Source organism: Schistocerca piceifrons, chromosome 11 (assembly GCF_021461385.2).
Source record: "Schistocerca piceifrons isolate TAMUIC-IGC-003096 chromosome 11, iqSchPice1.1, whole genome shotgun sequence".
Taxonomy (NCBI): Eukaryota; Metazoa; Arthropoda; class Insecta; order Orthoptera; family Acrididae; genus Schistocerca; species Schistocerca piceifrons.
Window position 1 is genome coordinate 52,638,114 of NC_060148.1, and position 16,344 is coordinate 52,654,457.

A 16,344-nucleotide genomic window follows, 5' to 3' on the forward strand; every position below is an offset into this window, starting at 1 on the left:
GGGTTCCTAAATCTCTATCTTACCATTATATAATCTATCTGAAATCTGTCAGTATCTCCAGGCTTCTTCCATGTATACAACCTTCTTTTATGATTCTTGAACTAAGTGTTAGCCATGATTAAGTTGTGCCCTGTGCAAAATTCTACCAGGCAGCTTCCTCTTTCATTTCTTAGCCCCAATACATATTCACCTACTATGTTTCCATCTCTCCCTTTTCCTACTGTTGAATTGCAGTCATCCATGACTATTAAATTTTTGTCTCCCTTCACTACCTGAATAATTTCTTTTATCTCATCATACATTTCATCAATTTCTTCATCATCTGCAGAGCTAGTTGGCATATAAACTTGTACTATTGTAGTACGCGTGGGCTTTGTGTCTATCTTGACCACAATAATGCCTTCACTATGCTGTTTGTAGTAGCTTACCCTCAATCCTATTTTTATATTCATTATTAAACCTACTCCTGCATTACCCCTATTTGATTTTGTATTTATAGCCCTGTATTCACCTGCCAAAATTCTTGTTCCTCCTGCCACCGAACTTCACTAATTCCCATTATATCCAACTTTAACCTATCCATTTCCCTTTCTAAATTTTCTAAGCTACCTGCCCAATTAAGGGATCTGACATTCCACGCACCGATCTGTACAACGCCAGTTTTCTTTCTCCTGGTAACGACGTCCTCTTGAGTAGTCCCTGCCCAGAGATCCAAATGGGGGACTATTTTACCTCCGGAATATTTTAGCCAAGAGGACGCCATCATCATTAACCATACAGTAAAGTTGCATGCGCTCGGGAAAAATTACGGCTGTAGTTTCCCCTTTCTTTCAACCGTTCGTAGTACCAGCACAGCAAGGCCGTTTTGGTTAGTGTTACAAGGCCAGATCAGTCAATCATCCAGACTGTTGCCCCTGCAACTACTGAAAAGGCTGCTGCCCCTCTTCAGGAACCACGTGTTTGTCTGGCCTCTCAACAGATACCCCTCCATTGTGGTTGCACCTACGTACAGCTATCTGTATCGCTGAGGCACGCAAGCCTCCCCACCAATGGCAAGGTCCATGGCTCATGGGTGGCTCTGACCCCTTATTATTACTGAAAAGTAAAGAGTAAACTGACTGTTTTGGTACAGTGGTACATATTTTGACCCGATGAATAATTAGCTACATTTTAATAATTTCTCATAGAAATAGTCTGAACAACACAAAAAACTACAACAAACAAACGTACTTACATATTCCAATAGAAATTTTTTTGGAAACTTCTGTTAGCTGGTAACAAATAACAATGTTGCATAAACAATGTCTCCATAGTGTACTTGAGCGCACCTGACGTAGAAATATGAAGTACTGGTGCTGCTACAAGAACCCAGTAACAACTGCCATCTGGTGCATACGTCTAAGAACTACAAAGAACATGCCCTGCTAGTAGTTCAAGTAATCTACCATGAGAATGCGCTGTTTTACGCATCCAAATTGGTGGTACAAATAATGTACCACTGTACAACCTCGATGCAACATAAGGTGGTACACAAATTGTACCACCAGACTTGAAAGTGTTAATACATACTGATAAATAAATAACCCACCAGGTTAATTTGGAACCACTCAGTCAAACAGGCACATAAAATGCCACTTTAAAAATAATTCTGTTTGTACCAGAGGCACTAAGGCTTTCCATCGACACTGGGTTTTGCATGAAAGACGTGATGAGCAGAATCTGTTTGGGCTGACTCCAGCTAGATGTTGCAAAAAAAAGGAATTGCAAACATCTGCTGAAACACCAGATTGTGCCTGACAACTCTTAGGACAGACATTCTGTATTAAGGACGAGTCACCTAAAATTTGCTCCCCAAATGCTGCAGAAGTAGAAAGTGCTATTGATATGTGGTTTCCACAGATTGAAATGGAAGGCAGGGGCTTGTACTGTTAGCCTATAAACAGATCGTAATAATACATTTTTGTGCAACCATACACTTTTTAAAATGGAACAATGTTTATTGACATTAACAAACTAGAGTAAATTAGAATGTCAGTGATGTCTGTTGCAGGAGTCTAGTGCAAGTCATTTACAAGATATTGTATTTTGAAAAGTTCCCACACTGACACGTGTGCAATACCTATGGTGGCCCACACTAATGGACAACCCAAGTGTAAACACTAGTTATGTGCATTCTGACCAGCAACAAGACAACTGTATGTGGTACAGTAGGGCCCCATCCACGAAGGTTTTGGTTTGGACTGCACTGGCTGTGTTCAAAGATATGCGTGACCAAAGTGGCATTACACCAATAGGCTTCTTATAGGAAGTCAGTGAAAAAGCTGTGAACGGAGCGTCGAAACGGCTAAGACTTGCCGGGGAGGTCCTGAATGTTCTATTATTCTTCTGTGGTGGGGATACATTTGGGTATGCAGCGTGTGCCAGAATGAATCGTCAGTAGTCAGGGATATGGCAAGAACGACCATTTGAAGTGAAAAGTCTTGTTAACGTGGGCTACAAAATGCATACCTTAAGAGCTACGGGCACTTATTCAGTAGAACAGAGGCATTTCACAATAGCAAAAGTGAACACGTGCTAATAGTTCTTAAGGTATGCATTTTAGAGCACATGTTTACTAAGACTGTTTTGCTTCAAATGGCTGTTCCTCTCATATCGGCAAATACTGACCATTCCTCCTGGAACACACTGTAGGCTACTTGTAATCAATACAGTTAGCAAATTTTGGAAAGATACTTTTGTCGGGTCAATGGAAGAATCTGATTCCACCAGTCTGTTTTGACCCATGACGTAATGGTGTTGAGGTGCACGACATCACTACTGCGCGGTGTTTTTGAGTTGGTCGTGTTTCTAGGTGTCGTATTTTTGCACTTGATGGTGTCCTCTGGTGGTGGAAGTCGAAGTGCTCTGTTTAACATGTGGTATTGTGATCATCTGAGTTTTGGCTGTCACTGTCATAACGTGGTTTACAGTTTAGGTAGTTGGTATGGTAACATGGGTTGTGGAAATGTTTTCAGTGAGTTACTAAGGTTTTTTTGTTTGTGTGTTCAGTATTTTTGTTAGGTCCAATTAGTTTTGTATATGTTCTGCCGAAAGAAGTCTATTTTATTGGATTTTAGCTAGGTATGGACATGACCGTGAAGTTCAAGTGGGTGCTTTAGGAGATTTTTTTGCTTTTGGCATGTGCATACATACATGCGTGCATGCCTGGGCGCACACGATGGCCAACCCAAGTGGCACTGCCAGAGGCTTTTCTTTGTAAGTAATTTTTGTTTTGGTTTTATTCTACAGTAATTTCGATGTTTTGTATATACATGGTAGGTCAGCTGTGATTCAATTCATGTAGTGAATATGGGGTATTTGGTTTTTTGGGTCGGTGAGGTCTTGATTCCACTTTTTGGAGATGTAGGTATTTGTTTTTTAGTATCGTCAGTTGCGGATGAGCTATGCACATCAAGGGAAATGTTTGATTCTTGTTGTGGCGGAATGTTGCAATTTAATTTTTTTATATTGTATGTTTCAGATAGTGCAATGTGTGTTTATTATTGTATATTTAGCTTGTACCTGTCCAAAACTCCCAATTTTCTGCAGTTGTCCCATTAGTTTCATTTTATTGACAGAGTGAGATGTAACCCTTTTTTTTTTTTTTTTTGGCATAAGTATGTAGTGACATCATTGTCGCATTACTCTACAGTCTGGCACTACGCATTTCCACCATACTGGAGATGGCGTGGGTCAAAGCGGTAGAGTAGAATCTAACACTGCTGTAATGCCCGTTTATCTTAAAGGCTACGTACCATTTTTCATTTTTCTCACACCTGAACTACAGCAAGACCGAAGTGTTGGTATACTTCACAGATGGTGGGACAGAGGCTATCACACTATATAATGTTCATTTTTTCAATGGTCTTGAGTGACCCGAAATGTTCTCAAGGGAACTAATGAAAATGAAGACCAAGTGAATTGGGTCTTTTTCTTCTAGTATAAAATAATCTTCAGTTCACTGCCTGCATAAATGAACAATATCAAAACATTATTAAGTACATTTAAGGAAGACTTGAGAAAGTTGCTCTAACTACAATAATAGCCTAGTTTCTATACAACTGAGGGACACGTAAGTTACTCATTGAAAATTGCACAGGCCTGCCAATTTGTTCAAATCATGTATTTTACCATGCATAAAAAGGAATCATTTAATGAACTGGAGACCCACTGCAACAATATGACACATGAAACTGTTCAATACTTTTAGTGGGAAGCGAAATTGAAGCGTCACCCATCAACCAGTGTCAGCCCAGTTTGCAGGTGAATATAAGTTTAATTTAGTGTTTTGTTTATATATTTTTTGTAATATTTGTAATGGTTGTGAATTGTCTAAAGTTTTGTATTTATTTTTTATGTTTCATGTACGGAGAGGGCGGCGCAACGAACGGAGACAGCATCTTCACTGCCGGGACCAGAGAAAAAATTGCTGGCCACTATACGTCGCGTGTCGACAGCCAAAGAGCAACAGAAGATCCTGAAACCGAGTTGTTGCGTCGTGCTTCTAAAAAACTGAAAAAAATAAGAATTTGTAATGTTTCTACAACAATGACGTCATAGAAAGTTTAATCATGTTAAAAATGTTCAGTCCTATTTTGTCAAGGCTCAGGTTCACGTCTATATGTATGAAGATAATAAAGTAGTGTATACTACAAAAGTTTAAAAACGTGTTCCGAGAATTTATTTATGAAGAACTATATTAAGGAAGAAGGATGACTGATTTATTTGACATGATTATTAATTTTTGACAATATTCATCGCGAGTTTGAGTCTTGAAAGTTTATTCAATGTGGTTCTAATATTTGTTAAAACAGATAACTTGCATTAATATAACTTCTGAGAAGAAACAAAACGACATCTAAATTGAGAAAAAGTTTGCGCAAACCAATAGGACTGAGTGACGTATTTCTGCGCATACGACTCAAATGATGATGTTTTACAGTTTCATTCAAGAACCATTCAGAGACAATTTAAAAAGAATTTAAATAATTTTAAGCGTGTTTTAACTGACGTAGGTGACGAAATCTGCACGTGGTCATATGTTAAAAGAAAATCATTTATACAAAACTATACATCGTTACACTACATACTATAATGTAAGAACACTAACAGATATCCCAAGAACTTTAAAGACAGCAGACTGAGTAATGAAATTAAGGTGTACATACATATTGGAATGAAAAGTTTAGTGGAAAATTCTTTGGTCCAACCATTGAAAGCTATCTAAAATAGGAGATGCATATTGCCTTTTTAACATGTAAGCTACCTAAGCATATATTGTCGGCTATTTTAAATCAATTTTGAAGAGATCTTTTGTCTCAAAGATTACATACAATGTTTTACTTTCCTCTCGCCTGAACTATGGCAGCTAAATTTGGGGAAAAGGCAACCACAGAAAATCTCAATAAGCTGCCTACTGCAAGAAAGTGCTAAAAAAATCATTTGTGGTGCGAAATGTAAGGAGTCATGCTGTGGCCTGTTTCCAAAAACAGATGTGTTGAGCATAATAAATATGTATATTCTAAATGCTGTCTTTGTACTAGTTGTTCAAAGACTGTACCTTAACAGTCAGAATACCAGAAATAAAGAAAAATTTTACGTCAGCAGTCACAAAACAGTACTCAATGAAAAGGGTCCGCGTTATTAAAAATAACGCATTAGAAGAATAACATAGTTAAATGCTGAATAGGAAGTGTTTTGAAAAAATATGTAAATGTGTAACCTCAAAATATATTCGGAAGAACCTTTTTCTGTTTTTATTCATATGCAACCAATCATTCAATGTTCAATAAAATATTATTATTATTTGATCATATTTATACATAATTAACAGTTGATTCTGATCAAACTTTTCTTATTATTTTGTTCTACTACCCAGATATTGCCAACATCTTCAACAATCACTTTCTGACAGAAGCGGATCAAATTAGATGTAAAGGGTCTATGGATGAAGCCATGAACCTTCTTTAAAAAGCACAGCACAGAAAAAGCCTGATTTATGTACCCTACATCACAGTAGATGAGATTGAGAAGCTGATATGCCAAATAAAAAACAAAAATTCCACTGGTGTGGACAATATATTTATCAAAATACTGAAACATTGCCACAAATATATTCTTAAAGTTCTGTGTCACATATTTAATGAATCTCTAAATCACAGTACTGTCCCTAATAGACTAAAATTTGCAGTTGTTAAACCACTCTTCAAAAAGGGTGATAAACCAGAGGTTTCTAACTACCGCCCAATTTCATTGTTAACAAGTCTTTCAAAAATCCTTGAGAAGCTCGTGTACAATAGAATCATGGCTCACCTTAATAAATATAACATCCCTAATAAAAATCAGTTTGGATTTCAAAAGGGTGTTTCAACTGAACAAGCCATATTCGCATTTGTCAACAAACTCCTTGAATCAATAAACAAGAAAATGTCACAAATTGGAATCTTTTGTGATTTGTCAAAAGCATTTGACTGTGTAGATCAAAAGATTCTACTAAGATGGGCGGAGCATTACGAATTAAAAGATAAAGTAGGGAAGTGGCTTGAGTCGTATGTAGATGACAGAAATCAGAAGGTAGTATTAAACAATTGTGCAAAGGCGCTTGCCAGCTCTCATTGGGGTACATTTAACTGTGGAGTGCCACAGGGCTTGGTCCCTTACTTTTCTTCATCTTTGTAAATGGCCTCCCATGGTGTGTGACCCAAGAAGCACACTTCACCCTATTTGCAGATGACACAACCATTATGTTTAAAAAGGTACGCAAATGCAGTCTAGGGAACACTGTGATCATTATATTCCAAGAAGTTCTAGATTGGTTCACTGCAAATGGTCTGTCCCTCAATGTTAATAAGACTCATTTCATTCAGTTTCAAACAGTAAACAAAAAATTGGAAAATGTTGAAATAAAATGTGGAGACAAAGAAATAGTGAAAGTTGTATCTTCCAAATTTCTGGGTATACAAATTGATAACAAACTAAACTGGTCTGTCCACATGACTGACCTATGTAAAAGACAATTCAGCATCATTTGCCATTCGTTCAATTTCATCTGTTTGTGACATGGAAACAATCAAAACTACATATGTTGGTTATTTCCATTCACTTATAACATATGGCATCATATTCTGGGGAAATCAACCACAAGCAAGTACAGTCTTTGTTGTACAGAAGAGGGTTATCAGGATTATGAGTAGAGTGCATCCTAGTTCTTCTTGCAGAAATTTATTCAAACAGCTGGGGATCCTCACCATGCCTCGTCAACACATCTTGTCACTAATGTGCTTCGTGAACAAAACTTATGCAATTTACAAAATGAATAGTGCGTACCATGATCACAATACAAGAAGAAAACACGATCTTCACAATGATTTAAAAATCTCAGCATGGTACAGAAAGGAGTTCATTATCCAAATAGAAAAGTGTTCAATAAACTTCCTGTCCATATCAAATCAGTCATTGGGGACCTTACTAAATTCCAAACAAAGCTAAAACTTTATCTTTTCGATAATTCTTTCTATTCTTTAGAGGAATTCTTTGATAATGTGTAATACTTCTCAAATTAGTGTTTAATTTCATGCATTTCTAATAGAACTGATTATGTAGATCAGCATACCACTTGTTGGTGGAACATTTTTTAGATGAATTACTTTAAATTTGTTTATGTAATGATCTATGTCATTACCGCACTATTATCTATGCAATCATCTATGTCATTACTGTCTAATTTTCTGTGTTGTTATCTGAATTTTTGTGTGTAATTATTTGACATGTGGATTCCTTTTTCATATATCTACTTACATATGTTAAATTAGTTGCCTCATGATCATCTACATGTGGCTGTTACTGTAACAACCTGACACGCTCTACATCCTAGCGATACATTCGCCTCAAGGATCCACGGAACTCTAAAATAAATAAATATGTATCCTGACGTTTCTGTCATCGGCGCGCTTTCATGGTTTTTCCATTAAACAACAGGAAAAAAGAGCAAATTTTCCTTCCAAAAACAAATATTATGATTGTTAATTATACGCAATTATGCTAATGGCTGCGAAATCCCAAAGGTAAACTTGACAACTGTGTGGTCTTAACCAGGTACGATATTTACAGTAGATATTAGTAAAATTAATTTAATATATGAGTCCCAATTGGCAGTTAACTATATTTTGGGACATGCCTACCTGCATTCCTCTAGATCAGCAAGCTGCTGCACCAGTCTTTCTAACTGTGCTTCCAAGTTTTGTTTCAACTTCTCAGTTTCCACCTGCCCTCTGGAAGTCATTTTATAACTGTCTAGTTCTGCAACAAATCCGATTACGGTCAAATCGATTGCATATGCGGAACAACAACCGTGTGTAGTACACCACAATTATTTTGCAAATCACTTTACCAAACTTAATGTCTTTCAGTGACTGCTTTGACGGTTCCTACGCCTAACGTCAGATTTTTCTGCTCTACATCTCACTTTAATCTCCAGTTCTTAGCAATATCATCTATTACTTTGTTTACTTCTCAGACCAAAGACCTTCGTACTCTTACATACTTGCTTAAATTGAAGTGCATCCAGTTGCTGACGAGAAAAAATGAAACACAAAACAATGAGTGCAATTAACTAAAACTGGAGTGTTTTTAGTATCATTACGTCAAATTACAAACAAGCTATATGATATATATGCAGTAGCGTACTTTACATAATTACCTTCTGCGAAAGTCTCAATGGATATTTTGTTTTGTTTTTATTTTTTAATTTTATCTCCGCTGTTTCCTTCAGTTGGACAAATAACAGACAATGTTTGCAAACAGAATACATCTTTGGATATCTTTGTGCGAAACCAACAGGTAGCGCCGTTGTCAGCTTATTTGAAATAAGAGAAAAAAGCCATCAGAGAAAAGAATTTGTAAAAATTTACCATACATCTTCAGTCTTTCAACTGGAGAAAAGACCTGCAAATCTGACCAATCCTTGTTCTACATTAACTTCAGAAATTCGGTTTTCGCTCTGCGCGATACCTTCACGCTGCAACCGGTAGATGGCATCCACATGTGTTTGACAACATGTGTTTACGCTTGTATTTTTTCCACGCGGTATACCGCGTGTTTCTCTTCCGCTAGTAAATAGTGCCGTGGGAGGCAAACCACTGTGCTGTACCATTACAAAGATCCCGTATTATCGTCTCACTTCTGATAAAAGTCAAAAAAGTTGAAAATCAAGGATATTTCCATACCGCTTCACAGGTGCGAATCCTCTCACCCCTTGCATCTACGAGCGAGGGTTCACGAATGACTCACGGAAACTCACGAAGAGATCTCCAACAAGATCGTGTTAAGGTACCAAGGATTCGTTAAAAATTAAATAAATAAGCAATTGTTTGTGTTTATAGTGCCTCGTCATTGTAATTAAATGATTTTATTCGCTCGGAACACCAGTGTCACTTCGATACATTGCTCAATTTTCCAGGAGTTAATTCGAAATATCACTTGCGAAACGAAAGGTCCTTGTATGAGGACTTCAAACGTACGACAATATATGCTGCCATGAGCATTCCTAAAGGCAAAAATCACCAAGGGATACCGAATCATCAAGGATTTAGCCAGCAACGCTTCGCTCACCCGACGTTTCCATTCCAGCAGGCCAGCGCCGCCTCAAAAATAGTCGATTGTCGCCTGAACGGTAAGTGCCAAGTTTGAGTGATGTGGCTTTACAATCCGCAGCCAGCGAATTCAACTTTCACACTCGGTAAGATGCAAAGTACTTGCTGTTTTGCGTTGATTATTCATTCGGGTGAAGGGAAACGAGCACATCACTCCATTGCTGTGACGAAATCTTCGCTTCATTTGTTTGCAATCCGCATTACTTCAGAGCACTGTTAAGATTTGAGGTTAACACCTCACACCTAATGAAATACCTTGTTTTTAATTGGAAAAACAATGATACATTGAAATAGAGCAAGGAATCAACGCTTCTCACCCACGTGAAATTATGTAATTGGTGTTGGTTTTATGTGTCGTATTCGGCGACAAATGGAAAAGTGGGTGTGCCCTTGTAATTCGTGAAGTAGAATTTCCCAACAGATTTTCTGCCGGCAATGTGATTATATCAGTGCACAACAGTAGATGTTGTCATGACAGGCAATTGATCTGCATGTAATGTTAAATATTGCGTAGTTGATTAAAATACCAATTGGCTGGTTAAACGCAAAACAGTAGGCTACAGTATATACCCATTACAGTTTTAATATTGTGCATTTTGCTTGTGATTTTGAAATTGTCTGCTGAAGAGATTTACAGTGTTCGTCTTAAAGTTATCTAAATTCTGTATTTTTGAAACTAGATGTGGAAAAACATTGTTCTCGACAATGAACAGCGCTAGAAGATTGTTGTTTATGAGGTGTTCATAAATTGTAAAATTATATGCCTTTCTTGTGATACGTAGACAGTTAATGGAATTGGGGTTTATTCGTGCTTCTCGACTCGTTTTATATATTTTCGGCAAGATGTTACATATTTCGAAATAATAATGCAGCAATTACTCATTCGTAAAGGAATCCCCCAATAATCTGCGTGGAATCAAAGTTACATCTAAAGGTGGCTATTATTTATAATGTAAAAAATAAATCGGTGTTTTTCTTTATTGAAAACGCCTGAAAAATTCTTTTCGTTATGCCACATTCGCTTTCCACAATTCAAGATGACAGTCAGTTCTGTAAATGTTTATGATGGCTGATGATTCGCAATGTATTGTTAAGTCATTAATCACAGTAAATATCACAGTTAGCTGTTATGGAACTGCCCGCAGTATAGGTATTTGGTTAAATCCGCCCGTTGAGAGTTTTTAAATACTTTCAGTGTATGTTTTTTAATTTAAAGAAGTTGGACCTACATTTTAATAATTTGTTTGTACTTTTGTTGAATTGTCAGTTTGTGAAACAGAAAATTGTTCATTTCTCCAATGAACACAGACCAATATGTCGATCGCAGAGGTTTGTTGGCATTTGATTGCGATGGCAAGTCTTTTTTTTCCCCCAATTCTGCCGTTTTTCAATTGTGATTGTTTCATTTTCGGTAACTGACAGAATCGGAAGCCAAACATTTCAATTAAGGCAGAATAAACTGTTTTGTATACGGTAGCCAGAATTTTTTTGCTTGAATTTATTTTGCGCCACAATAAAATACACTTGGTGGAGTTAATATAGTTCATTTGTCCCAGAAGCACTGGATTAATTTCATGGTTGTCTCATTAGAACTTTCACATCCATATGCTACCAATTTAGCTGTGCTTGACAGTTGTTTCTCTTCCCCATATGAAACTAAATGTATAATTCCGATATTAAATGGACTTTATATTTTATCTGCAGCTTTGGTACAGACAAAAGGAAGTTATATTAATTTTGTATCATCAGATATTTATATTGTTGTTCCCAGAACAACATCAGCATGTGTGAACCTAGAATATTATTATGGTGATTGGAACTAAATGAGTGTGTTTGAGTTTTTTGTGTTCTCATCGGCTGATGAATGCCAGTGTGGATAATTTGGATTGCATGTTTCATTACTTTTAGCACAACCTTCTGTTGCGATAAATTGTATTGCGTGTGTCCTCTGTTGCCAAGGCAGTTACAAAATGTTGCAAATTTGAAGAAAAACGTAGAACTTTAATTTATTATTTAAATCTGCAAAGTTGGTAATGGTTTCTCACTTTCTACACACAAGCACATTGTCAGTGAAATTTTGTGTGGTAGGCTGTCTGACTCATTGACTGTGTCATTCTTTTCCATCCATCCCCTTTTGTGTGCATGCTAAATACTGGCATTACAGACAGCATTTGGCATATGGGACAATACATGAAGGGAGATCAGGTCTTCACAAGTATTATACATCATTGGGCAAGTAATGTATGCTTGTGCTGTCACATGCTGTTACCCAAGGGGGCACTGAGTGACATTCCTTTTGCTGGAGTTCAGCGTCACCAAAAAAGTAAAAAGAAGAGGAAGAAGAAAAGAGAGAGAGAGAGAGCGACAGTTCCACTCAGGCTGTATATTTCAGTAAAATGCTTTACACACCTCTGTTGACCAATTTCAGCTTAATGGCCATTTTCAGATATACATAATCAACACAACAGTTGATGTATGTGAGGATGTGAACAAGGGGGAATATGTACACAGAGACAACCAGCATGATGGTGCAGTCATGAGTATACTAAAAGATAAATAAAATGCCAAAACAAGAAAAACATAATACTTAATGTACATGAGATCACACACACACACACACACACACACACGATGTCATGTCCTAAGAGTCATGAGATGCATTTCCTCAGGTATAACAAATAAATAGTGCTCATCGCATCTTTCATATGATGCCCATTGTCAACGGAAAACATTTGATTTTTTTCCCCATTAAAACCAAAATGATTTTTAAAACAGTATTTTATGTGCCCATTCGTTAGAGTGGTCCCGTGTTATACAATATTTGTATTATCAGTATTTATTAAAAGGGACACTATGACTCGAAGAATAACCAGTACTCCAGCAGCGACTCTACTGCCTTGTCCCCAGTGATTGCTACCTTCAAGCAGGCAGCGCTATTGAGTGTCTGCTGGATTGGTGTTTATTCTTCATGTTTAAATGTCCCTGTTAATATATATCAACAAGAAGAATATCATGCTGTGTGTGTGTGTGTGTGTGTGTACGTGTACTCGCGTGTGCAATGTGCTTTTATTAGTTTTTAATTCTCATATGTATGCCATCATATTACCAGGTACATTTGAAAATTTGGAATTAGCCAGTAGTGGTGAATAAAACATGCTATCGATATAAAATAATGCCTTTGTGGAACCAAGACTTTTTAACCAAATGGTACTGTTGGCAAAAAAAGCCACACTCGGTACAAACCAGGACATGTATTGTTAACAAATACTGTGTAGATTCAGTAGTCTACAGAGATCGTGTGCAAGCAGTATATGAAATCTGCATAGTTATTTATATAACAGTTACGTGTTTCTAAATATATTGATAGTAAATCCAGCAAGGAATATACATTATATAAGGATAGACCACTGCTCGTCAAATATCAGAAATGTTGAGCTGAGCTGTGGTTAGGCATATAGGAATAACGATAAATTGTGTTGCTTTTGATTCAAGCCGCCCCCCTCTCCCTCTCCTTCACCCTCACAATTCCCTCTCCATTACCAAAAGTCAAGTTGTGCCACAAATTTTGTTTCTTCCCAATTCTAATCAGTTTGTTATCTGATCTACCCATCTAATCTTCTCCATTCTTCTGTAGCTCCACATTACGAAAGCTTCTGTTCCCTTTTTGCCCTCACTGCTTATTGTCCACATTTACCTTCTATACAAGGCTACATATCGGACAAATATTGTCAGAAAAGAGTTTCATGCACTTAGGCTTATATTTAATGTTAACAAATTCCTCCTTTCCAGAAATGATATTCTGCTGTTGCCAGTCTGCATTTTACATTCCCTCCACTTTGCTCGTCATCAGTTATTTTGTTACCCGTATGGCAAATCTCATTTTTAATGTCTCATTCCATAGACTAATAGCCTGAGCATCATCTGGTTTAATTAGGATACATTCCATTTCCCTTATTTTACTTTTGTTGATGGTCGTCTTATAACCCCATTTTATGATATCCATTCATTCTGTTTTACACTGCTCTTCAAAGCCCTTTGTGATCTCTGGCAGAATTACAATGTCACCAGTAATTCTCAAAATTTTTGTATGTTGACCTGAACTGTTAATTTCCTTTCAAAATTCTATTTTTACTGCTCAGTGTACAGGTAGAATAACATTGAGGATAGGCTACAAACCTGTCTCACTCCATTCCCAACTCCCACCTCCATTGTTTATTGTGCGACTGCTATAACTTCATTGTACCCTTTTTACAAATTGTAGATAATTTCTTGCACCCTATATTTGATTGCTGCTACCTTCACAATTTTACATAGCGTATTCCAGTCCGTGTTGTCATATGCTTTCTCCAAATCTACAAATGCTATAAACTGGGTTTCTTTGTATTACTTCTTACATTTGTACATTTCTCTGGAACCCAAACTGAACAGCTTTGCATAGTTCTAATTTGTATATCAAGCGTAAGTTGTGAGAGTCTTCGGCTGACAAGGAATGTCCGGGTATTGATTGGAATGAGTATTTTGTATACTGCCTCTTTCTTGGGTGCACTACACTTTCTGAGGATTCTTTAACTGAAACGCAGTCTTGCATCTGCTGTGGCTTCGATTGGTTTCATGTGGCCGTTGCATGTTTAATTTCTCTGTATACTTCCTCCTGATATTTGCATGTGTTAATCTTTCCATTAGGCTAATTGGTTTATAGCTGTGTAATTGAACAATAGCAAATCTTTACACCTTTTTATGAAATATGTTATATTTAATTTTATGTTGAAGGTCTGCTGTGAATCCCTCTATGTAACCAATAGCATTGTAGTTGTACCCTTGTTGTTTTAGGCAACAAAAAACAGGTGATGCAGTATTCTTAACACCAGACTTGTATTTACACTTACATACACTTCTGGCCATTAAAGTTGCTACACCACAAAGATGACGGGCTACAGACACGAAATTTAACCGACAGGTAGAAGATGCTGTGATATGCAAATGGTTAGCTTTTCAGAGCATTCACACAAGGTTGGCACTGGTGGCGACACCTACAACATGCTGACATGAGGAAAGTTTCCAACCGATTTCTCATACACAATCAGCAGTTGACCAGCGTTGCCTGGTGAAACGTTGTTGTGATGCCTCGTGTAAGGAGGAGAAATGCGTGCCATCACGTTTCGCACTTTGATAAAGGTCGGACTGTAGCCTATCGCGATTGCGGTTTATCGTATCGCGACATTGCTGCTCGCATTGGTCGAGATCCAATGACTGTTAGCAGAATATGGAATCGGTGGGTTCAGGAGGGTAATACAGCAATCCGTGCTGGATCCCAATGGCCTCGTATCACTAGCAGTCGAGATGACAGGCATCTTATCCGCATGGCTGCAACAGATCGTACAGCCACGTCTCGATCCCCAAGTCAACAGATGGGGGTGTTTGCAAGACAACAACAATCTGCCCGAATAGTTTGCCGAAGTTTGCAGCAGCATGGACTATCAGCTCAGAGACTGTGACTGCGGTTCCTTGACGCTGCATCACAGACAGGAGCAGCTGCAATGGTGTACTCGACGACAAGCCTGGGTGCACGAATGGCAAAACGTTGTTTTTTGTTTTCAGATGAGTCCTGGTTCTGTTTACAGCATGATGATGGTCGCATCAATGTTTGGCGACATCGCGGTGAACGCTCATTGGAAGCGTGTATTTATCATTGCCATACTGGCGTATCACCAGGCGTGATGGTATGGGGTGCCATTGGTTACACATGCTCGGTCATCTCTTTCGCATTGACGGCACTTTAAGCTGTGGACGTTACATTTCGTATGTGTTACGACCCGTGACTCTACCCTTCATTCGATCATTGCGAAACCCTACATTTCAGCAGGATAATGCACGACCGCATGTTGCAGGTCCTGTACGGGCCTTTCTGGTTACAGAAAACGTTCGAAAGCTGCCCTGATCAGCACATTTCGCAGATCTCTCACCAATTGAAAACGTCTGGTGGCCGAGCAACTGGCTCGTCACAATACGCGAGTCTGTACTCTGGATGAACTGTGGTATCGTGTTGAAGCTGCATGGGCAGCTGTACCTACACACGCCATCCGAGCTCTGTTTGACTCAATGCCCAGGTGTATCAAGGCTGTTATTACGGCCAGAGGTGATTGTTCTGGGTACTGATTTCTCAGGATCTATGCACCAAATTGTGTGTAAATGTAATCACATGTCAGTTGTGGCATAATATATTTGTTCAGTGAATACCTGTTATCTAAAAACAAAGATGATGTGACTTACCGAACGAAAGTGCTGGCAGGTCGACAGACACACAAACATACCCACAAAATTCAAGCTTTCGCAACAAACTGTTGCCTCATCAGGAAAGAAGGAAGGAGAGGGAAAGACGAAAGGATGTGGGTTTTAAGGGAGAGGGTAAGGAGTCATTCCAATCCCGGGAGCGGAAAGACTTACCTTAGGGGGAAATGTCTGCTTGTGTCTGTATATGTGTGGATGGATATGTGTGTGTGTGCGAGTGTATACCCGTCCTTTTTTCCCCCTAAGGTAAGTCTTTCCGCTCCCGGGATTGGAATGACTCCTTACCCTCTCGCTTAAAACCCACATCCTTTCGTCTTTCCCTCTCCTTCCTTCTTTCCTGATGAGGCAACAGTTTGTTGCGAAAGCT

At 38.1% G+C, this 16,344-nt stretch overlaps 2 protein-coding genes across 10 annotated transcripts in view; one reads left to right on the forward strand and one right to left on the reverse strand.

The window, feature by feature from the left end:
* LOC124720409 (protein LZIC-like) overlaps nucleotides 1-8,607 on the reverse strand; it is a 73,386-nt gene extending 64,779 nt beyond the window's left edge. The window contains exons 1-2 of one of the 2 annotated variants that reach the window (XM_047245759.1): nucleotides 8,429-8,607; nucleotides 8,220-8,337 (exon numbers count right to left, since the gene is read on the reverse strand). In XM_047245759.1, the coding sequence (XP_047101715.1) occupies nucleotides 8,220-8,320 (101 nt within the window). In that variant the 5' untranslated portion in view covers nucleotides 8,321-8,337; nucleotides 8,429-8,607. Of the gene's footprint in view, nucleotides 1-8,219 lie in introns of both variants that reach the window. The other variant, XM_047245758.1, reaches the window with a different exon arrangement.
* Nucleotides 8,608-9,220: 613 nt separating this feature from the next.
* Nucleotides 9,221-16,344, forward strand: part of LOC124720406 (eukaryotic translation initiation factor 4 gamma 1-like) — a 662,434-nt gene continuing 655,310 nt past the window's right edge. For all 8 annotated transcript variants that reach the window (XM_047245746.1, XM_047245748.1, XM_047245747.1 and 5 more), the window contains exons 1-2: nucleotides 9,221-9,366; nucleotides 9,497-9,709. In XM_047245746.1, coding sequence (XP_047101702.1) covers nucleotides 9,574-9,709 — 136 coding nt within the window. In that variant the 5' untranslated portion in view covers nucleotides 9,221-9,366; nucleotides 9,497-9,573. The remainder of the gene's footprint in view (nucleotides 9,367-9,496; nucleotides 9,710-16,344) is intronic.